The sequence below is a fragment of the Varroa jacobsoni genome, unplaced genomic scaffold (genome assembly GCF_002532875.2).
Source record: "Varroa jacobsoni isolate VJ856 unplaced genomic scaffold, vjacob_1.0 scaffold_770, whole genome shotgun sequence".
NCBI classification, from domain to species: domain Eukaryota; kingdom Metazoa; phylum Arthropoda; class Arachnida; order Mesostigmata; family Varroidae; genus Varroa; species Varroa jacobsoni.
In genome coordinates, this window is record NW_019213672.1 from 224,073 (window position 1) to 247,745 (window position 23,673).

At 39.5% G+C, this 23,673-nt stretch overlaps 2 protein-coding genes across 7 annotated transcripts in view; one reads left to right on the forward strand and one right to left on the reverse strand.

The window, feature by feature from the left end:
• Positions 1-13,325, forward strand: part of LOC111263480 (uncharacterized) — a 45,661-nt gene extending 32,336 nt beyond the window's left edge. For 2 of the 4 annotated variants that reach the window (XM_022838588.2, XM_022838591.2), the window contains exons 5-11: positions 2,673-2,918; positions 3,182-3,441; positions 4,023-4,083; positions 4,307-4,443; positions 5,662-5,856; positions 6,102-6,185; positions 6,545-8,039. In XM_022838588.2, coding sequence (XP_022694323.1) covers positions 2,673-2,918; positions 3,182-3,441; positions 4,023-4,083; positions 4,307-4,443; positions 5,662-5,856; positions 6,102-6,185; positions 6,545-6,702 — 1,141 coding nt within the window. In that variant the 3' untranslated portion in view covers positions 6,703-8,039. Of the gene's footprint in view, positions 1-2,672; positions 2,919-3,181; positions 3,442-4,022; positions 4,084-4,306; positions 4,444-5,661; positions 5,857-6,101; positions 6,186-6,544; positions 8,040-13,225 lie in introns of those variants that run through there. The other 2 variants (XM_022838589.2, XM_022838590.2) reach the window with 2 other exon arrangements.
• Positions 10,231-23,317, reverse strand: LOC111263482 (serine/threonine-protein kinase SBK1). Of its 3 annotated transcripts, XR_002682257.2 has the most exons (10): positions 21,985-23,317; positions 16,425-16,604; positions 16,066-16,218; positions 15,383-15,495; positions 13,264-13,368; positions 12,759-12,854; positions 12,389-12,507; positions 12,081-12,166; positions 11,538-11,744; positions 10,231-11,453 (listed from the first exon to the last, which is right to left on the reverse strand). XR_002682257.2 is itself a non-coding variant. In XM_022838599.2 (9 exons), the coding sequence occupies exons 1-9, from the start codon at positions 22,144-22,146 to the stop codon at positions 11,697-11,699; spliced, it is 1,062 nt and encodes a 353-aa protein (XP_022694334.1). In that variant the 5' UTR covers positions 22,147-23,317; the 3' UTR covers positions 10,231-11,696. The 3 variants fall into 3 exon arrangements, 2 of the variants coding, with proteins under 2 accessions (XP_022694334.1, XP_086825786.1); XM_022838599.2 differs by having other exon boundaries at positions 10,231-11,744; XM_086969660.1 differs by lacking the exon at positions 21,985-23,317 and adding an exon at positions 18,863-19,170 and having other exon boundaries at positions 10,231-11,744.
• Positions 23,318-23,673: the final 356 nt, after the last annotated feature.

The following is a 23,673-nucleotide window of genomic DNA, read 5'->3' on the forward strand; positions in this document are numbered from 1 at the left end:
TTTTCGAGTTCAGTCGGTCTATCAGAGATGCCTACCCCGTCACAATATCTCTGCTTTGCGTATTCCGTGCTTCCATTGGACGCTACAGTGACCTCGTCGGCTCGTTTTGCCCCCAATTTCTGACATAAACTATCACTGTCGTATTCCAAACTTACACTTGTATATATGAGTGCAATTCTTTTGAAACTCAGTGATATTAATTCTATTATGCCGTTTCATTTTCCTCCTTAGAGTAATCGTGTTTTTTTGATCTAATTCCTTTTTTACTTGAGGTCAGTGATCTGCCACGGTTCGGTGCAGTCACTGCATTACCTTTTTCAGAGAAACTTTGCTGAAATGATTCCGTTTACCTATCACAACGTCCCAATATCGTCTTTACTTATTGCAATTAACTTGTTAATACGCCCCATATATCCTACTGTGCGAAGCTATAATTAAAGTCGATTTAAAAAATAATATAGAACAACATAATTTGTACGTGTAGAATTAACCTTCACCGGTGCACGCGTCTTCAGTCTGAGATCTTACCTAAATCACTCCCGTTTCCTTCTACAGTTATTCCTGTGCTCAAATCGGGTAAGTGATATAATCTTGCTAGGCTGTTGCTTTTATCCTGTTTTCCCATTTTAATTGTATTTGCCAAAAAATGCCTATCCGCTCGAAAAATAACAATTATATATGCCGATATGGGTCAAATCATACTAACTATTTCATAATTGGACTAAATTAGCGTTACTTCCCTTCCAGTTAGAAAAGAAACCGCACTTCGGAAAGAAGTAGAATTAGGAATGACTTCAGCAATCATTGATTTACACCTAAACCCCTCTTTAACGTTAATGCTGCACCCATTTTGTAGAACTTGAAAAACTATAATTTTCCAATATAAACCTCTAGAAAATCTCAACGGTTACCAAGCTATATGCTAAAGCTGATAAGTTCATTTAAATTAACATTACTCTTTATGGGATGCAGAAGACTACTCCCGGTAGACTCCATTTCATGCATAGCCTTTTTCAAGATACAGCTCCAGCTATCCACAAAAATCAGCTCAATCCACACCCTCTAAAGGTCGTTTAAGTAAGACGAACCCGCGCACCTAGACAGAAAGTACAGACCCGACGGACTCGAGGATTTGCCCCGTTTGCATTACCTTTTACTTGATCGATCGTGTGGTATACCGTACGTAATCTTTCGATCCAAGTAGTATTCATACCTTGGACGATTCTTTTAATGTGTCTTTTTCGGAGAACGTGTCAATATGGATAATAGTCGGAAAAACCAGAATTGGATACATTCTACAATTGAATCCTGCCGGAATACAACTTTGTGAAAGAGTGCAATAGCGTTATTGCCGGTTATAGGATACACGTTCTTACCGAAATCTAATAAGTGCTCGAACTAATAAGCGTCGCCCGTATCTAGCCGCATGTTGGCGGTCAATTTTCGCTTCTTCGAGTACTTTTATATGTGCTATCGGTAGATAGACGCGTCTCCCATGTCGGCGTCGGTACTTCGTTTGAGTCTTAGACGTAGCTGGCGAAAGCCACTGGAGCACAACGTTAAGGTACTTTAGAGGGGTTCATTGTTACTGCATACGTCACGAAGGGTGCGATCAATGGCCCCAACGGTTTCCCGTTTAATTATGAGACATTCATTTGTAACGTTGTACGAAGTAGATCTACTGTTTTGTGCTACGTTTGAAGGACAGATGCAATAAATATGTCAGTTTCATACAAATAGTCCACTTCAGAAGACAGGTGTACTCTAAGTTATTTTCCCTTGCGTGCAGCAGAAATGTGCCATTTTACCGCCTTATTCGTAAAGCCCTGATTTTTTAGGCGCTCATCCTGACGTTAACAGAGATAGCAGTGAGGAAACGAAGGTTCAGAGGAACACCACAGCGACTATGGAGGTTGTCCGCTATCTGGTGCTAGGCAGGGATTTGTGGTGTTCCTGTTTGTAATAAAAAAATGATTGTCTGGTTCGGGCTGCGGATTATCTTGGCTGCAACTGCTGCGGCAGTCGCGACGCAGTCAACAGCGATTACTCGGGTCATCCACGTATTCATTCTACCGTGAAGTGTGCGACCTCTCATGATCATTTGCGTTGCCTACATAGTTTATAGGGGTTCTTTTCGAGAACTCCATAATTTTTATCCAGCATCGTTAATATGATTGGGCAGTCGAATGGTCAGCGCACGTTGTTGATTGTTTCACTGTCTAGCATAAGCGCCAAACAGGACATACAGCACAAGGCGAAGACGGTGTTTATCCATTCACCCAGATACGTTCTAATATAAGACAGTGGTGCCACTGCAAGACGCAGCGTTACGCACTCGGTAGCATGGTAGATTAGTAGGCCTCGACATCGCCGACAAGTCGGTTTCAAAAAACCGCTCTATATGGCATAAAAAAGAACGATCGGTCTAGGAAGGGTACTACGTGTAACGCAGAACTCTTCGCCTGAAAATATTCTAGCAACTGGTAAAAAAATCAGCCCAGTGGGTCTCCTTTAAGGGGTCGATTTGGATTAGACAAGCCGGTAGCTGAAGACATGTAGTCCACAAAAAGTAAAGTAGATTGAGAGACAGATAGATATAATACATAGTGTAGTATATATGGGTTCTAAATAAAGCGAGATACTCATATAATATATGTTTTTCCTATTTGTAGATTTGTTCTCCGGAGGAGCCTTATGGTTGCTACGACAGCAGTTAACCCAACCGGGACATTGTCTGGAGCCGGTGCTGCAGCAGTGACGATAACGCCTTCTTTTTCAAATGGTGGCTTTGATACATGGCGCGAAGAATCTCGGCAAGGAGCCCGCCTTTCTGTGGAGTTTCGGGTAAAATGCGCAGAAGGCTTTACGGGATCGACATGTACAGATACTTGTCCAGAACCTAACGACGTTAATGCCAGGTACGCCAGATGTGCTACCATAAAAAAATGTCCTTACCATCTAGTTGGACATCACGAACTACAATAAACCATTATACTAACCTTTATATAGTAAAATAAAATGATAATTATTCAATTCGACTTGAAAGCTCAAACTTCGTTCCTCTAACCGTCATCTTATTTTGTATCGCATTGTTGATACCGGATTCGCGTTTTAGAAGGTTAGATGCTTAACGTTAAAAGGTAAAATAGATGAAAAAAATCAATAACGTATTGCTTGATAGATTCAACTGCACTGAGGGAGGAGCCAAGATCTGTTTAGAGGGCTGGAGCGGTAAGGATTGCGAGCGTGCCGTCTGCCGTCATGGATGCAGCGTCGAGCACGGTTTCTGCAATAAACCTGGCGAGTGTCGCTGTCGACTCGGCTGGCAGGGTGCCGATTGTACGCAGTGTTCGCGATTACCTGGCTGTGCGCACGGATCGTGCAATACTGCTTTCGAATGTAACTGCGAGTCTGGATGGACGGGACTGTTTTGTCAGCGACGTAAGTGCTGGGCTTTCGGTTAATAGTGAAACGGTAAAGGCTTTTTATCGAAACACCGCTTGAGGACCAAGGTCCGTTTTAATCACGGCTGATGCTTGTCATATATGGACATCGTAGTGTATAGCATACATTGCATTAGACGCATCATTCAAAGATGGTTCACACAGTAACGTTTTGCAATCATTGCCGTTAGTTTCCGTATCGATTCTTTTCGAGTGTTCGATCGTTTTGTACTATCTCTACGTACATCTATACGTACTCGTATAAACAACTCGGATCAATAAAAATTGAAAACATTGTTAAAGCTAGGTTGAATATGCAGACCTAAAACGAGAAAATTTTATCTGGTAGGTTAAGATTCAGATTACTGCTGCTGACCCAGTGCCCATATATTTGGCAGCTTCTGTGTATCTTATCCTACAAAAGTTTAAATTACAAACATTGATGAAAAACATACGTTAGGTTTGATAGGTTGGCCTTGAACGTACGTACACGAAGTGAAAACGTCAGTGCTTTTAGCTTTGTCCTAATCATGCTTAGGTTCATCAGTAGAAAATAAGTGATTCTTTCTCGTTCAATAGCCATCTGTAAAACAGAATGCCATCCCACCCGTGGATTCTGCGACAAGCCCGACACCTGCTCGTAAGTTAATCGTCACTATATTCAGTTATAATAAATTAATGTTGAGTCATATTTAAAACTGTTGATTTTGAGTAGTTCAGCGAAAGAATTTGATGAGAAGTGTGCATATATTACGTTTGTTCCCAAAGCCACAAGAATCTGCGTAGAAGCAGTGAATCAATGGAAAGCGGTAGCTTTAATTTCACTCATTATTTTTTAACTTATACATTGCTACCTCGGATAGTTGCCGATTTGGGTGGAAAGGTCCAAACTGTGAGGAGTGCAAGCCCCTTCCAGGTTGCATCAATGGATCGTGCACAAAGCCTCTCGACTGCATTTGTAAACCTGGATGGACAGGCCTGTTCTGTCACATTCGTAAGTGTACGTATTTAATCACGTGTAGTGGCCTTTGTACATAACATGTTGAAATTTGCAATTCGGTAGTAGACGAGATTACGAGTTATAGAAGTAACAGGTATTGGGTCGGATAAAGAGCAATTTTCAGTTTTCAGCTAACAAAAAAAGCGGCGTTTTTCTAAACTTCTTATCACAAGTTAACCTTGCTGTCTCTTTCCGCGACAGTTCCAATCTGCAAAGACAATCAGCCTGCTTATGTGTGCCTTCTTGTTCAGCTACGGCCACAACTTTTAACTAAAAGATCGGAACGAACTGTGTGAAGAATATGGTGCCAAAGAATCTCCTACCTGAAGTTTGGCAAGGTCACTTTCATAACCTTTGTCATGTACGGCCTGGCGGGTTGTACTCGTATATCGGATCTTTTCTGTCGGATAGCTTCCTTCCATCAATGCGATTGGGCCTCATATGTAGCCTTGTTGCCGTTTTGTTCTCATAAGATTATTCCACCCTCACCAAGCTAAAATCGTTTTTTCGAGATGTAAATCTAGCTTGATCCTGGGCTTAGAGGCCCCTGCTGGAACTACACATTATTACAGTGTAATTAACGTACAGCCACTATTCTTCGTTATCGGGGACGACAATTCTGTGCAGAAAGTTGCCATTGAAGAGCCCAAGCTCCTACTTCTTGAGTAAATCCCTTAGATCTATGATGTCAGTGTTTATAGGACTGTAATTAATTTTCTCTGCCAGTTCAGATTGTTTACCTTCAAAAATGCCTTAAATGGGTCCTCATAAACTTTAGCGCGTCCGCGCGGGGTGCGACACTCATGGTTATTTTTTTCCGGCGCCTCAATTGTCGGACCCTAAATTTAACATAACATTCTGTTCACTGTACAATGAAGAAGCAGAGAGGGCATTTTGGGATCGTGTATAGAAGTAAACAAAGTAAATAAACAGAGGACAGCTGAATGGGAAAGAAATAACAGCCCCCTCAGGTAGAGGCAACGTTTTCGACGATTCACTCTAGCTGACTAGTTTAATAAAAAGATCGGTGGTACATTTGTACTTTATATTTTACTGTATGGTTGGTTTCAGCATTCCTTAATGTCTGTGTTAGTGAAAACATGAGAGTGCGTCAAATATCCCTCTATATATAGTTCCTATATGTGCGTTGCATGTATTCTTAGAGGAACGACCCATTTTAAGCTATGTTCAATGCTTTTTCTGAAATTCAAATACCAGCGACCTGTTCGGTAGATTGTGACCCGGAGCACGGTTTTTGCGAGAAGCCTGACGAGTGCCGATGCCGCGTTGGTTGGACCGGATCGCGTTGTTCACAATGCGTCCCCTATCCAGGATGCGTCCATGGGGGCTGCACTGATAAACCATGGGAATGCAACTGTCTGCCCGGATGGAGTGGAAAACTCTGCGACACACGTAGGTCCTAAATTGAGCTAAAAAACTTCGCCGCCTTTCGTTGTTCAATATCCCTTGATTACCAACTTGTATTGTCCTATACCAAAGCTGAACTTGAATGGACTTGAAACTTGACGGTTATTGGTAGTAGTCCAAATGCTGCTTAATATAAAAGCGTTCTTCATTCGTTGACGCATAATGTACCATTCTAGGTAAAGTCAATATAAAAGACTAATAATAATTATTGATTGTTTGACTCTCCTCAGCGGCTCCTTCAACAACGACAGAAGTGCCTATTAACTTTACAGCGCCTGAAGTTAATGTTGTTACGACCAATGGCGATGGCGAAGGTAAGCTCAGAACACTTAGAATGAAGCAATGTAAAAGTCGAGTAGGAAAAGCGGGCTATTAGAAGTATTTGCCTTACTTTAGATACTATCCAACAATATTTTAATAAAGGCATTTTAATGGCATTCATTCTAATACACAAACAATGTATTAGTCGTGGAAACTGCAGAAATGATCTCGTTGTATTAACAGAAAACAAAAATTATTTTTTTTTGATATTTAATAAAGTAATACTTGTTTGGAAAGTTCAATATTACAATATTATTATTCAATATTATTATTAGTTCAATATTATTATTATTATTATTATAGTTGTTTTACACTTCTAAGTAAATTGGCCACCATAAAAACCATGTTCCAGGAAAGGAAAAACCACCGTGTCTAGCAAAAGTCGATGGCTCAGTTACCTGTCCAGACATCGAAACGACAAACGGGTCGTTTAATTACGCAAATCTAGCGAACTGCACCGGCGACTCGTGTGGATCTGCATCTCAACACGAGCTACTTTACCGTCTCTAATTTCGTGCGATGCGTCTCAAGACACGGTTGTGCTATGTCAGTTTTTTTATGTAAATTGCGTTAGGATGGTGTCGCTACAATCGAATCATTTACATTCAAACACCGCCGCGGGAACTCCGTTAAAACAAATACCCTACTCATGAGCTAAGGACAAAACGGGGGGGGGAGGGGTAGCTCTTCTACTTTTCTTACTTGTATTAAGTTCAGTAACGCTTAAAAGTAAGTAATAATGGCAAAATCAATTTGGAGAGGGAAATAATTCCGAATCGAACGCAACAGAGTCTGTAAACCAAGTAGACGAAGTTTCGCACAATGGCGGTCTTGGTTCTTTCTTTATGACCATCACTTTTTGAACTTCAGTGGTAGATAAAACATATTTATTCAATGAATTGTCACCAGATAATTAGTTTCGTGTACTTCTGTGACGAATTTTGGCCCATAAGTTATCTATATAACCGTACTACTCAATTATTTTACCATCTGTCTAAAAATCGCTGGCGAAGGCATCATGCGACAGCAGATGAATAAATCAGGGTGCCCCCAAGCCAGCTCATAGCCTCAAAGTCACAGATTCAAGTGACAGTTATTTCTTATTCACCAGTATACCTAAATTTAGGGCAAATCAACGTAAAACTTTAGCCCTCTATAATTTATATATACAAATACAGGCATATGCATAAAATATACAAAAGGTACAGAGGACGAGGTAAAGGACTATATTGTATTTTTATCTTTTTCCTTTACATACAAAGTATATATATATATATTAGATATCTTTATGTATATGATTTTATAACGCGTATATGAAAAAGTATTGTCACTCACTTGGCAATAGTATCGAGGTGCCTTCTCCGGCAGCTAGCGCCACCGCGTTAAGCGGATTATCCGTCAAAACACAAACAGAATCAATAATAGAAAAACATAGAACAACAACAAGAGGAGCACCTCGTAAGGCACACTTTTTCTATATCTACTTGAAAAATGCACGGCGTCTTTTTCCTGTAATTTAAGTTTTATTATCTCTGATAATCTAATTCAGTTTCATAATTACGAACAGTACAATTATCAGTGTTTCCTTCTGTGTGCACTAGCGGTACAAAGTTACGAAGCAGTCGTCATATTATCCTCTATTATATCTATTCCTATGTGCACACTACGAATGGATAAAAATGAAACGAGAAATATTTATTAAACGCCGAAGGCTAGATGCTCCGCTCCTGCTATGCATCCTGCGCCTCGTTAATTTATAGAGTTTGTGCGTGATGAGTAGAAGAAAATATATATACTGTAAGAAATTATAATACAAGCGAATAATAAAAAATAATTAGATATGTATACGTCTTTGCATTTCGTGACTGCTCAGTACAGAGAGGGTAAAAAGAGATACCATTAGCGCCACCTAGTTAACCATTTAAGTAATACATCATTAAAATGAGGCAATATAACCAGCTTAGAAAAATTATTTGAATTTCATTACGATGGCTCTGTTTTGCGGGCCATAATCGTATAATAGAGAAATTTAAGTAAGTCTAGCTAATAAAAACGTTGCCGATAACCATAACGTTAGAGCTCAGATTAGAATAATGTAGTCATGTCAGTGAGCTATATATGCGGCAGTTAAAATATGCATACGATATATAAGGTAATAAAGCCATTAAAAGTTTCGAATACGTGTGCAATATTTTACAATCTGAGAAAGTCTAGAATATACAGGTGATCGCAGAAGTGTCAGCGAAGCCTCTCAAGTACGATAGTCGTATTGTATTTCTGCAGCGAGGCTCTTGGATAGTTTTTTTTTTTGCTATTGTGACTACTAACTGTGAAAGCTAAAAACTAGAGCGCGTACAAGAGTATTCGTAAGGCAAAATCGAACGGCCAAGGCTATTTTTAAAAAATGCCAAAAACTGGAATGTCTATTATATGGAACCAAATTGTTTACAACTAGCTCTGCGGACCTGACGGAAACGCTCATCCATCTTCGACTAACTGACAGCATCACGCTTTAACGGCAACTCAGCCTCTGAAGAAAAATTCCGCCGTCCTGCTAAGGTGCCGCCATATTGGATTCGGATGGACATGAAATGCCATACATTCGGTAGTTAATGAAGCGTTACAGAGAACTATGATACGCGGAATGGTCAAGATTCTTTTCGTTTCTGAAGTCACAACCTATAAAAACTGAAATGACTGAAGTAAGTGAGATCAGAGATGCATTCACTCTATTTCTTACGAAAGGCATCAGGAATCCAAGTAACAAGGTGCGAGCTGAGGTTCTGCGTCATATCAACCATTTTAATATATATTGAGTTATTATTATTTACGCAAATAGATTTGCTCATCTGAGCAGACTGAGAAATGCGCTGGTCGTTCTGGCTTGCAGTACTACAACCGCCACCAACTTATCCAATTTCCAGTCAGCTAGTGCTTTCCCTATTATCGAACAAAGTTACTAAAAAAAAGTTAGTAGAAATAACGGCGTGTCTGAAGTTGAACTATCTAATTTCGAGAAACAAAGAGCTTCGCAAACGACTTTGAAAACCTGCGAGGAGACGCACTTCGAACTAGACAACGGTCATAAATGTAGTGCTTTACCTGACCAGTTGTGCTATATTTTACTTTTAATAGCTTTGAAATGGCAAACCAGCTTGCGCAGCTCAAACCAAGCGGGCGAAACATCGTAAGTTACACCGAGCTAAACACTAACAAGAAAAGATCGAAATGATAAAAGAATTTCAGTTATACTGGACGATGATTTGAATGACGCAATTCTTATCGAAGGATTGGTCAGGCGATAGGAATCAGTAGCTTCATATATTTAAAAATGCCTTTCGTCTGATCGGTTTCGGTACGCTGCTGTACAACAGTTTCTTTTTGTCACATCGGGTGCGTGGTCCTGGAAACGGCTTGCAAACAACAATAGTTTGGAAAATTATATGTGTCACAAAACCAATCCTGGATAATTTGTGTAGGTTCAGTAAAGGGCGACTATATGGAAGATTCAATCCTTATGACGTGTATTTTTGCAGAAGGCCTAATTTTGTCTGTACTATTTAATGATGTCAGATAAAACCAAGTGTCTTCCCTTTTGATTGCTCCGGGAAAGTACGTCAGATGGTATGAAACCGAAGTTTCGTAACCATCACAGGGATCATTTTAGCCGAACTTTGCAACTATACACTGTAAATATATAAGCGTTCGTTGACGGGTCTTCAAACGATGCTCGGAAGCTGTTTTTCCTTCGTTGATCTGGTCGAGTGAAAACCTGTCACCGTATAACTACTACGTACAGACTATCTGTTTTTTATGTTTTTGTTTCTCGTAATAGTTCGTAGGTCATAATATTTCTAGCAGTACGTGCAACGCTGCTATCATCGAAAAATGTACGACATTTCGACATTAATCAGCAACAATAATTGTTACAATAATTACCCGTTAGACGCCTTATTGACGACTAAGTATTTTGTACATAAGAACACAGATAAAGACATCCATATAAGATTCTATAAAATATGATGGAAAACGCCAGAATCACACATTGAGACCCCAAGTGAGGTAGTATGGAACGGTTTATTGCGACTCTATTCGTTCTTGTTTTGTTTGTTACAGTGGTTCTATTTATATGCCATTGGATTATTGCGCTATTTCTATGTAAACAGTGTCCAACTCCCCGAGTGCGTTTATTTTAGCATGACGCACTCCGAAAGATTGATAAACAGGGCTCCTCCAAGCGCCTACCCGCCTATTCGACGTTTTCTACACTATGATCATTGTCGCGGTTTATTATGGTGATAACAATCATACTAAGAATCGAACTTCGACAACATGTAATTAAAGCAATGAATGTCTCTAGTGCGTCTTCCAGGTGTTTGGTGGATTTGAACCGTTGATTTTTAGAAATCGAAGGATGCACCTTAGAGGGAACTGCGCTAGCGCACAACAGCATCGACAATATGAACCCTATGTATCGCGCTTTGTAAACCGGTGAAGGAATCACTTGAGTTGCCAAAATGCGAGAAAAGCGATTTTTTACCATAGACCCATCTGTCTACTGAACAAAGCTCTACAAAACAACTGCCTTATGGACAAGCTCATTCTTATCCGTTTTCCTCTTTCTTTTTAAACAAGTTCTCTGTCCTTCGTCACAGGATGATGTTATGAAAGTTTTATTATTAGGTAATTTTTGTTTATACTTTCGGTCTCCTCGGTTCTCTGGATAACGTACAGGGTACAACTCTGATGAGCAACGGTTTGTAACTTAGCTTTGGAAACGCAGGTACAGGGCATCAGTTTTATTACTGAAACCGCTGTATGGACCATAAAATGTACCTAGCTTCAATGTCATCGTTCGATAATCGGAGCGAATTTAATTAAAATTCTACAATACATATTTGTTATGAGGATAGTATCGCATGAAAAGGCACATAGACATATTATTAATCACTTGTAGACAGGCTGTGTTCCGCTGTATTAATCACTCGATATCATTCAACTTCACGGTATGAGATTGTGCGAGACACGGGCAATATTACGTATAGAATGTGCATGGCATAAGAAAAACATCATGACTGACTTTAACGGGGTCTAACTACCAGCGCGATTCCCTAACGTGCGCGTTTGACGGCCTACTAGAAGGTCGAACACATATCTGATAAAAACCACTGGAAACGATCGTCTTATCGAAGTAGAGCTCCATCCCAGCAAAGCATGACGATGATCATCTTGTTTCATCAAAAGTGAAACGGGGAGCATACCTGAGAAGAATGTCAAATCAGTTACGTACAACTAGTTGGCCTGTCTTTAAATATATATGTGTTCACCTATACAGATTACGTCACCTTTAATGGTAATGGACTGTTTAATATATAAGTGTAGGCTTTGATGAGTTGAGCGACTGTTAGGGCCAGAGCCTTTGCGGGAAGATGATTCAGTTCCCGTTTCGTGGTACATTTGAATAGGTTATCCGGAATATCTGGCTCCCTCTGAGGCCTTCTGCCCTATCTGGCTGAGGGAGTTGTTTCTCTTAAACGTGGAAGTGTTCCACCCTGTCAACGAAAACGTACACATACACACAAAAGAAATGTAATTTAATCTATATCGGAAAAACCTAACAGCAAATAATGTTTTTTTGCCAGTTTGCTTATTCGCGACAAATTTCAATCTAACGGTAGTAAAACGAGCAGATTCCACCGTTCCACAAGGAATAGTGTGATCATAAAAAAATACAAGTTTGACATCCAAACCTATACGCTCCAGGCATCAAACCAGCGGCCGCGTCTCAAACTAATCTATCGAATAAATTTATTTAAGCAACGTTACTATTGCTTTTTTGTATTTCAATATGTCGCTTCAGGATATACGGACGACGCTCGTTTTTGTACCTTGAAGGAATTTTTACGTTGTTCGGCAAGGAATTCCGCTTGATATGTTGGGCTTAGGAGGTTTGGGTTGGCGCTACTCTGTCCGGCTGAAAGAGGGCAACCCACGTCAAAGCATAATTTTTATATTTTTTTGTTATACATAGAATTTTGTCATTTTAAGAACTCGACGGCCATAATATATCTATAAATTGATAACATATACTAAGCATTTCGTATGCATCATCTATTCCTCTTTCTACAAGAGGTGCTTTCCAAAATCTATTAGCTCCGTATCCAGAGCTATAGGAGTAAACTGAAACAGAGCTTACGACTATCGTCGACGGTAAGGTCGAAGCGGCTACCCTGTCGGATAAGGACCCAGCGATCGGCATAGTACTTATTCACCTCGGTGATTTCATATCTTTTCGAAGGTTTCTGCTCCATTAGCCTAAAGCATTCACAAACACATACGAATGAATCAAGTAAAGCAAGATACACGAGATCTAGCTGTCTGAATCGATAAGTATTAAATGTGTGCTAACTGTGTTGTGATATTACTGGCATTGATTAATTGAAAAGGCCAAGTAATTGAAGCATAAATGTACATACATCGTACTGTCACTGCTCGCACACACTGAAACGTTGTCCTATTTAGCACATCATTTTGTTATTAATGACTAGATAATTTGTGCATCTTACCTTCGGAGCATTCGCAGTAGCCTTGGCGTAAAGCGTTTGAATTCGCGTGGCGTTCTCGTCGTTTTACGTTTTTGCCACTCAATAAATTCGTTAAATCTTCATTAAGAATAAAAAGCTCACAATTAGCTTTACTCAATGATTTGCAACAATAAGAAGATAATTTTGTGGGTCCGTGATAATACATTTAATTGCGATCGAATTGTTAACCCCTTGAACGGGTAGACTGTTAAATACGAATCCAAAAAATTACTTACGTCTTCAGATTCAGCGAAAAATTGCGTTAATCCATTTAACGAACACCTTCGAGCAATATAACGGGTACTCTATCCTAACTTCCGATCACCTTTGTACAGTGTAAAGTGCACGGTATTCAGATAGGAAGTTGATCTGCTTTAGGTCAGCTACTCCTGACGCAAAGATGAATTCACTGTTCTATTCTAACCTATCCCTTTGCGATTTCTTTTCAGACCCCACTTCGAAGTAAGCCGAAGGCAAACGAACTTACCTAAGGTCAGTTATATCTGCTTTATCCCATGGGAAATGAGCTGTAAGAGCAATAAAGATGAGCATAGCGATCTGCCAGACATCCGAACCTAACTCGACGTGGTACCTAACGATGAAGACCAGACAGAACGCATAGTTGAAACAACTGTATCAGGTCGACACGTAAGTGCAATAGTGCACTACATTAGACCAATGACGACTCCCTAAATCTATACGTGGATCATTATTAGAAGTATGGAACACACTGAATTTTCTATAGCAATCAGACACACAGATTTTCTTGTTTTTAAATTACGCGGGTATCAATCCTAAACGTCGGTGTTGGTAGATCGACGCTATAGGGCACTTCTGTTGGGTAGTTAAGTAACAGCTCACTACAGTGAATAGAACTACTATGGTTGCTAATTACGGCTCTAGAGGGTATATGACTCGAATCTGTGTTGCTCGTACTCATCATTACTGTCGAATTTCGTTAAAAATGCCAGCAATAGGTTGATATTTAATGACAAATGGTTTAGTCGGTCCGCTAAACATGACGATAAATTTGGCTACAACAAACCAGCCATTTGGATTTATCTAAACGCAAGGTGTCTCTAGAAAATTATATACTGCTTAACAAATTATAACTTTCGGATTGTTCTTTTAGTTTAGGGTATAATTATTTAGAAATTAATGTATCAAGAGTAACTTTTAAACAAAAGGAACATATTTGAAAATGCTCTTATGAGTATGAAATGGCAGCATAGATGAATAGACAATCTAGCAAGGAGTTTCAGGAAGATCTATTTACGCAGTTACAATTAATTGGACAGAAGATAACTTGGAACAAGTTGATTGAACTGTTCAAGAGGTTCATAGCCAATATTCTTGAAGACAAACATCAATAGGTTTCGATAGCAGCCAAAAAAGAATACTCAAAAGTTATGGTGAGATACCCCAAACATCTGCAATACAATCCAGTCATGGCCAGAGTAAATCAAGCATCTGTCGCGTTTTAAGACGTTGTAAATAAAATGTTACATTTCCGTAATGATACATGCTAACGATGAAGATGACCCGGGCCAAAAAATAATTTTGCGGATGGTAACTGGAAAAATATAAACAGGATTAACAGTTCTTTTGTCAAGATTGTTTGGAGCGATCAAACTTAACTCGAATTAAATATCACAATTTATCGACACAATTGCGCTTACAAACCAACTGTAAATTCACGGGTTACGCGTAAGTAATGTCAGTTTAGTGAGGTACCACGTTTCAGGCAAAATTGGACCATTCTCAACACGTACAATAACTGATGCTAATAACTTTAAGTTACTACAACAGTCTGTTTTACCGTGTATTCAGGAAAACTTTGGGTAAGGCAGCAAATTTTATCCCCAACAGAGTGAGGCACTTGCATGTCATCATCGTGATGTAAGAGCATATCTTGATAAGAATCTTCCAAACAAGTAGGTTGGGCAAAGAGGTCCCATATAATTCATGGCCCGTTTCTCAAACCCGACGTCAATGAACTTTTTCTTGTAGGGCTATCCTAAAGTAAGGTCAACGTCAGAAAATTGATAACAGTGGAAGACTTAAAAATAGCAAGGATACGTAATGAATACTAAACCGTTATTTAAGTTCGCGAATGAATCATTTTTCTATCGTTGTCAGCAGTGTATTGACCAGAACGATAATAATTTTGAATATATCTGTGGTAAAACGAAAAGTTATACATTTTATATGTAGATGCTCTTGCAATTTTAGTATTAACAGTACGTACATAAACGTTGAAGCTAAATCGTTCAAAGTATGTATATTTTTGGAACCTGCATATATATATATATATATATATATGCTCTAAAGTTATTTATTACACATTGTGGTAAAATGACAATTCTCGCTTGAAGTTAAGGAGCTGTAACGTTCACTAGAATCGAGGAAAGTAGGTTTTAAATGGTATGTCTTAGAGGTCATATTCGTGGTATATTTGGCTAGTGCTAAAAATCTCTGATGCCTTTTAATAAGCATTTTATGGATGCGGCGGAATAAAAGGCGCTAAATTCGATGCAAAAAATTTGCTATGTTAAGGATTCACAAAACTGCTGTTCGTTAATATACTACATAATAGGAAAATTTACCCTTCTAGGTTGACCATCTCCCATATCTCTGGCGGACACGTTGGTAATGAACGGCTTCGTTTCTTCACTAACGTCCCAGCCCGTCGCGTTAGGCCGAAATCTGTCAGTTTTACCTAAATTACATAACGCGAAATACTTTTTATCAATAGCATACGTTATACACAGAAAGCGAAATGCCAAATGTATATGTTTGAAAGCTATAATAATATAATATAGCTAAAAAAGGATGTATGTTAAAAGTGCTAATACCTTAAATTCGCATTAGTAATATATGAAAGGATTTCATTATCTTGCTCATAATGAATACCTCTCTCAAATCTTGGCCCGTTAGGCTGTATAGTGATTATCCTTTATTCTGATGAAACAGATTTTAGGGCAACACTAAGCATATATATTGTAGTGGAGAAAGGGGGTCCAATTGAGACCTAGTATGTTCTAGTTACATCCAATAGAACCCGACCAGAATACGTCAAGTATTTCAGCTTAATAAGATGATTTAAGAAAGAGCTGATAAATAATTAGAATCGAGATAGTTTGACGAAATGGTTTCGTAAATATATTTTTTACCGGCACTAGATAGCGCGAAAGCAGAAAGCCGTACGGTGGTGATAATAGTACGAGTGGTAAGACAATGCTAGTATCAACCTTTGGAAATGAGTAATACTTCACTGGCGCACCCTGACCTTTCTGAGGTCTCGCGAGAAGAGCAATATGTTCTCTGCTCGTACATCCCGATGCACGAGTCCCTTCGAATGCATAAACTCGAGAGCAGGGACGACCTGTTGTAGGACGATTTTTAATTCAGCCTCTTCAATACCGCCTTCTTGTTCGATCACCTGAAGACATACGAAGGCGCAGGCATTACGTATGTTTGCGATGCGGCTTAGAAATCATATAATCGTGTTTAACGTGAAGCACGTGAACGACTCGTAAAATTAATGCATAGAATAGGTACAATTCTGTAAGCGGTAGCGTGAATAATGCACCGTCAATTTAGCGCGACTCAGGGGTACTAGTTACGTGCACACAATATAGCTCTCACCTGCCAAAGATCGCCGAGTGGTGCCACTTCCTGGGCAAAATAGTAATATTGAGGTGTTTCGAATGATACGTCGTAGGTGTCAAGGATGCAGGGATGCGGGGATAGAAAGTACGAATAGTGGAACTCCATCAAAAAATCTCGCAATGGTGTTGTTGCTTTTGGGATTGCTTTTAGAGCCACCTAGAAATGATTGAGAACAACACTGATTAGTAAATTGTAAGCGAGCCCATACGCGTTCAACAATCCGGGAAATCTCAGTAATATTATTACACGATCTGGATTGGTCAGGAGATAAGAACTGGAGAAAAATTAGTTAGCAAAAACGCTACTCCTGATTTATTTTCTGATTCAATAGTTCAGTGCTAGATTTGACCACTTCTTGCAAATTTACGTTTAGTTTTGATTCAGGGTCTCTAGACCACTGTATTTTGTCAAACGGCGCCCAGTAAGACAGTCAGTTGAGAGTAAACGTGATCAAGCAATCGGCCTCGAAGAAGCTGATAAAGCATGAGCTATTTTTAACATCAGCCTTCAGACGGGAAGTAGCAACGTAGCTCCGAATGCTTATACAGTTCAAGTATGTGGGCGGGACCGTGTTACTTTTTTGAATTAACGCATTACTTTCTTAGTTCTAAAAACAAACAAAGCTTTTTTAAATTATTATGCAGTACCTATATGAAAAACAGTTGTATGCGTTTGATATTCAAAAGGTGACCCAACAATGTTACTGGTATATATTATGTTAGGTCTCCAAAGCTAGGCTGACTAAGAGGCAGAAAATATCACAGGCATACATATATATATTGCCCGTTGTCTGTAAGCGTTAAACTGATTCTAGAACTTCTAAAATTTCCAATACAAGATTTCACGCCCAAACTGCGCGCCCTCTAACTTTGTCTTCAAAGCATCGCGCAATACTATCAAAAATGAGATAGGCACATATATAGGAGCATTCCTGACAACGGTGGCAGCTATTAAACGCAATTACGCGCCTATATATACGCATGCGGTTTAGAAAAAGGCATCATTCCGAAAGATCTCCTTGTTTGTGTTATAGGACGTCGGAATACTTACAATAATATTATTATTTGTTTGTCTCAGTGGATACGAAGCGGGTAATGCCGTTTTTTCATTCTATAAATTATGATAGATGTTTTTTTTTGATAATTATTTAATTTTCAGAAGTCTTGGCGCCATTCACATGCAAAATATGTTATCCAAGGAAAAAGCGAACCGTAATATATGGCACAGCTACGCTTCGTAGTTGCTGGTTTGCTAATGACGTTTAAACCTAAGCACTGCCAGGAAGGGTGAGTTCAAGAACTAATTTTTGTGATATGGCAAGCCATACCGCGTACCTCTTTCGAGGCATGACATCGCTCTCGACATTTCAGTGAAGAACTCATGTGGTGGCGTGTTACAGAAAAGGCTCAAAAGTCACCAAGCAGTAGCGTTTTTCAGACTAGCGTACTACCCTACTGGGCAAATTCTGTAACCATTTCCATAACGAATAAGTTATTTCTAAAAAAGGCCCGCGAAGGAATACTTTTATCTTGTTAATGAAACAAAATAACCTGAAAAATGTATCATCAATTAGATAAAATATATGGCTAGATAACATGTAACACATATGCTAAGTTTGCTAGAACTTTTGATAAAAGACGAATTTAAATTCTGTGTACGAGGGACGTTGCTTCCTGCCTCAGTTTCACTTAAGCCAGTGGTGCACATTTTACTCATCGAACTGTAGTTTGTATCATCTGCATGGTGCATAAATACAGGCGTAAGCTCCGCAACCTCGACCGCAGATTTAACACAAAACTAGTAAAGTTTTAATCTAGCCATCCTGCCACATGGTAGGCCACAGACTATAGCAGTGTTTTAAGTTGACAGCTCTTAAGTGGAAAAGCGATACATATATATAGTAGGTGCAAGTTTTGAACTTGTTCGCGAACTATTATTTTGTTTATGTTCATTAGATGAAACCGTTGTTAGCTTGACAAACTAAAAACCTGGTTGAAATAACCTACGAAAAGGCCTTCTATAATACGGTAGTTTATACACACCTTACGTTTTTGGCATAAAAGTTATTGTTCTTGAAAACTGTAATTAATTTGTTAGCTCTTTTTTCCGTATTCCCTCTCCCTTCATTCGTCCTCTAGTTCTTCTGTTATTATTTGATATTTTGAATTACCGCTCTTGAAATAGGCCTATGGACAATGCGTAGAGCGACACACGTTAGCGTACGGTGTTTTCTTCTGTACTGACGCCATTTTTCTTACATAATCCGTGTTTTTTGATGGAATGTCAGTAGCAGGAATGAAATCAAATGGATCAAGAATGCCTAGTTCAGGTCTACTTAATAGCCTTTGGAAGGTAGGGCCAAGTGTTTTCTTATACTGGTCAAACTATGATGTCTATGATGTCGTTTTGCTCACTTAGAGGCAGTTTCGGTTGAATAATGATTTCGTTATGAAGGTTTCTGGGAAGAATAGTAGAAATCAGAACGCGCGATAGACGAGGTTCTATTGACGATGTAGTCTTAAACTTCTCGTTGAAATTAAGCAAAGCGATGATGACAAAAGGAAACACGCACGCTCGATCGAATTCGAATGAGTTGAATAGGCTTCGTACAAAAGAATGGTCTCGCTTTGTATTGTAAAAACGAACTTTGGAATTATTCGAGCATCAAAAAATGTCCGAAACGCCCACTGGGGAATATCAGTGTAACCTGACTACGCGTATGTTATGACAACAGACGCTATCAGTACATCTTTAAGCGGAATATGACTTTGGCGCCATCTTTCAAAAAAAAAAAAGAGCCATCAGCAAACTGAACAATATTTGCTAAACAAAGGCTATTATTTTCACCGCATACACCTGTTGCAGAAGACAAATCGTATATAACTAAACTACTACCGTTAGCGCAATAACGTCTACTCATTGGATCTTCAGATGCCCCTTAGCGTTCCTCTATTAAAATGAATCATTCAAATCATCTTCTAGTTATTACAGCTGCCTACAAAGCCAGATCGTACGCCTCGGTATTTGTCATCAGTTTATCTATAAACCAATGGGCGACTGTTTGCCTTGATGAGATTGGCACAGTCCGTGGCACATATTGAAACGTTACGCATTTAGACGCTGTACGGTTGAAAATATCTATGTTCGTTATAGCAAATCGAAATATCAACTGTTGTTTTAGAAGTAAACATTACATTACGAACTGACAAATAGAAATGTCGAGGATTAATACGTTTCTAGCTATTCTTTTCAGACTGGCTTTACTCTAAACGTATTACCTTCAGACATTGCTAACAGAAGTAAAAAAAAATCGTGAGAAAAGCAATCTTGTGTTCTGATATTTAGGACATTACTGACGACGTTCGTCTTCTCATAGTCCTGGATAAGGGACCTGTATTATTAGCTTTGCATTAACATTTTGTAGCTTGTAGAAGCTAGCGATGTATATCGTGAATACGAGTGAACTCTATGACAGAGGCTTGCCACAGGATCCATTAATATTCGCATAAAACCGGTGCTGGTTTTACATAAGAGATTTCGTAAGTAGAATGGTATATACGTGCACATATAGATATACCCAAAAGAATGTAGCCATCTTCTACTGCGGCGCTATGAGGAAACAGAAGGTCAACTCTGTGGTTCGCAGAATATCTTCGTAACAAAACGAGCGGTCAGCTCCGTTAAATAGCTAATCAGATCAGCAGATCAATTTCTTTCTAATCGTACTCAATTGACTCATATTTTTTTTCCCGGCTTTTACGGACGCAAACTACCTGTCCTTAAATAACACTCATATTCAGGCCGTGATACGAACGTGAACGCGGAGAGCATCTATATTGTTTACGGCATTTTCTCAGCTAGATTTAAATTAGAGTTCCCCTCCAAGATTTCAGATGACGCACAATCTACAACATACTCAGTATCATGTGAAGATTTGTCCGCACAACTCTGTAGATGCCTTAGGACATAGCAAAAATAAAATTTTATAGGCTTAGGTAAACAGATTGTTCGGCATACTTTAAAAGAAAGAGAGACACCGTGAGACTATCTTAAAGATCTTTTGCAGCTTTAGCCTTTGCTTCTCTTATGTCCTTTTCGTAATCATATTTATTAGACACTCGTATACAAATAAAACCAATTATCACTGACATCGTTTCCCTAAAAATTGAAATGTACAATAGGCATTTTTCAATCTAAAGCTTGCGTCGCATTTTAAACCTTAAGATCTTTCTCATAAGGAGAGACAGGCTAATGGCGAACGTTTTAATGAAGAACATCACAGATCTCTTATAGATCCCTTTGCGAAGTAAAGCATCGCAAAAACAGTTCGTATTATAAACATAATCAAACCTAACCTTACTGGTGTTACTCAAACATGTTATATATATAGGTAAGGAACGCGGTATCACACGATCGTAGTGAAACCCAGGGACATCAGATCATACGGCTCAGTCTCAACTTACAAAGTTATATAAAGTTAAACAAGTTGCTAAAGAGCAAACTTATAGAATAATGGCAGATATGTAATTAAGTTTTTTTAAACACGGTACATCAACAACATTTATCTATCTACTTTACCGTTTAATGATCTCAAGTTTTATTCGTAGGCACAGAGAAGGAACTAGTGTTTATATGTGTTCGATTTTTATTAGTCCTCTACTCTTGACGAAACCCTTCAATATATACAAGATCAAAACACAGATAACTAGCTCGTCTAAAGAGGAATACTCTACATTTGAGGGGGTGCGTCATTCAAGCGCCGTCTTATTCAAGTGATAGGAAATAAATTAGAAAAAAAAAACTATTTCTTACTTAAACCTGTTCTATACCGCTCGGATTTTTTTAATATATATTAGGAAATTATATAAATAAATTATATTAAAAAAAATACAGAATTATAGAGTCTTTCCGGAAGGTATTTATGGTTGTAGAACGTGTACTTTTTTTTATGAATCAGTAAGTAAAGATGGTTCCCTTCAATTATTGCGACGATCATTATTACTATGACAAGGTTTTTATTTGCTAATAAAAGAAAAAAACCGATTTTGAGCTTCGAGATTAACGTAATTTATGAAACAAATAAATCTGATAGGGTACAACCAAATTTTCAGATGAACTACCTTCTGAGTATTTTTCCTAACGAGTGATTAGTCAATGTTTATTTAAAAAATTAAGTATAAACTTTTGTTGTTGTTGGGAATAGTTTGCGGGGAAGCACGTGAATGTTGTACAGTTATGCTAAACTTTCTATTGTCACACTAACACATAATAACGAGCTCACTCGTTCGTTTTCGCGTACAGCCTACAACGATTTAGTAACCGGTTTTTATTTTTCTTGAGTAATAGTTGAGCGTGACGTTCTCGATCTTCGGTTCCTTATCTTGGTGCAGAGTAGGATCCGACTTGTGTCAAACTAGGTTGCTGTAAAATCGGGTTTTATGCAACTGCATGATATTTAGTCCCAACAAGACGGAAATGTTTCTAGTCAAATATTCCAGGCTTTGATAGACACTAAAAATCGTAGTTGAGAATTTACCTCTGTCCCTGTGCTTTTGTGTTTTGCGAGCGACACTTTGCCATAATCACCGGAACCAATCTCCCGAAGGATGTCATACTCATTTTCAATTTCCTCAGTCCAAGGAAGTTGTAATTCGCGCACCTTCGATATGGTAGCTGCACGTTTCAGACTTGTCTCCATTGTATCTAGTCGTTATTAACTCAGTGGATTACCTTCACCGAAATACACCTAAACTGGTATATCCTATGTGGCACAAGAATCAGTCATACACGGTTTCTTCTCCTTCCTTTTTTTTTTTGAAGTACACCGTAACACTCTGCGTTCTTGTCGCTTAATTCGCTTTCTTACTTCGCAAAGATAGCTAAACTTCACAACTTTACAAACCGTGTACCAAGAACTGACGAACGGCAGCTTAATTCATGAGGTTCACTGGTTTTATTATAAAACTTGTGCTATGGGTATCTGTAAAAAGAACCCAACGTTTTATTATTTCGTTACCGGCCTAGCGTTCAGTAGCAGCGTAGGATCGGTGTTAGTCACAAGTTCAAGCATCATCTAGATGGTTGTTACCTTGCGCCGCTCCATCAAAATCAAAGCTCAGATTTTTTTCAAGCCATGTGTATATCACAAAAATCATTTGGCTGCATTTGGGCTGAAGCAAGTTATAATGGCGGGGAGAGCAGTGTAAACGTTAGATTACAGCGCACTTGCTGTGACCCCGCCGTAGCTGGTAACCACTCAGACTAGTGCAAGCCTACCGCCATATAGTAGTACACCGCCATCTTGGCATAGCTGCTAGAACATAGGTAAGCGAGCCCCTTCGACGATCCTGCGCGCATGGCGCTGAACGCTTTTTCAGAACAGATACGACCGCATCGGAAGAACTTTACCTGCACCGAAGACTATCAATTATTTTATATACGTACAGTGGTTATCTGTTCCGTTTTGATTAAACAAGTTACGCGGACAAAAAGGCAAAGCACTTTCTTGACGGGGAAACCCCGTTAAAGGGAGGCTCCGTCGATGGTGACCAATCACGCGCGATATGGGGCTCGTGTTTCCGCTTCGAAGTTAGCCTATCGAGCGTTGTTCCGCCTGGCCGCGAGCGTCGGAGTCGGCGGAGGCGGCAGTAGGCCGTGCAGCCAGCGGTCAACAAAAGCCAGGACTGCACTATACCGTACACCCAACTCACTATCCCACTAACAGCCGTTATACCGTTGCATCGACCATAAGTAACCGAGCTAGCAATTGAATAGCATACACATCGCTCGTTCACCTAGCCAGTAAACTGCGTTACTCCTGCAGAATGTGACGCTGCTGGCCTCTTTTCCCGTTGACCCATTTGTTCAACTCCCGGTTTGTCGCTCGCGGCTTCCCTGTTTGCCTGCGAGGGCCGGCTGCTGCTGTTAAATAAACGATTAAAGTCTGTCGTGCGCAGGACTGAACGCCCCTCCCTCCCGCAATACCACCATCATCAACAGTAGTCACTAGTCGCAGCTGCCGGCAGTCACCAGAGAGGAGTTAGTAGCACTACAGCGGCACCGGTGGCCGCCATCGAATAGCAGATCACCAACCCAAGTCGACAACCGTCTCGTCGGTGCGGGACATTCGCTGCCCGCGCGTAAGCCGTGCTCAGAACGAACAGAACTCGAAGAGTTCTCGACTCCTGCAGACTTCGGCGCAAAGATGCGTCGTCGTCGCAAACTG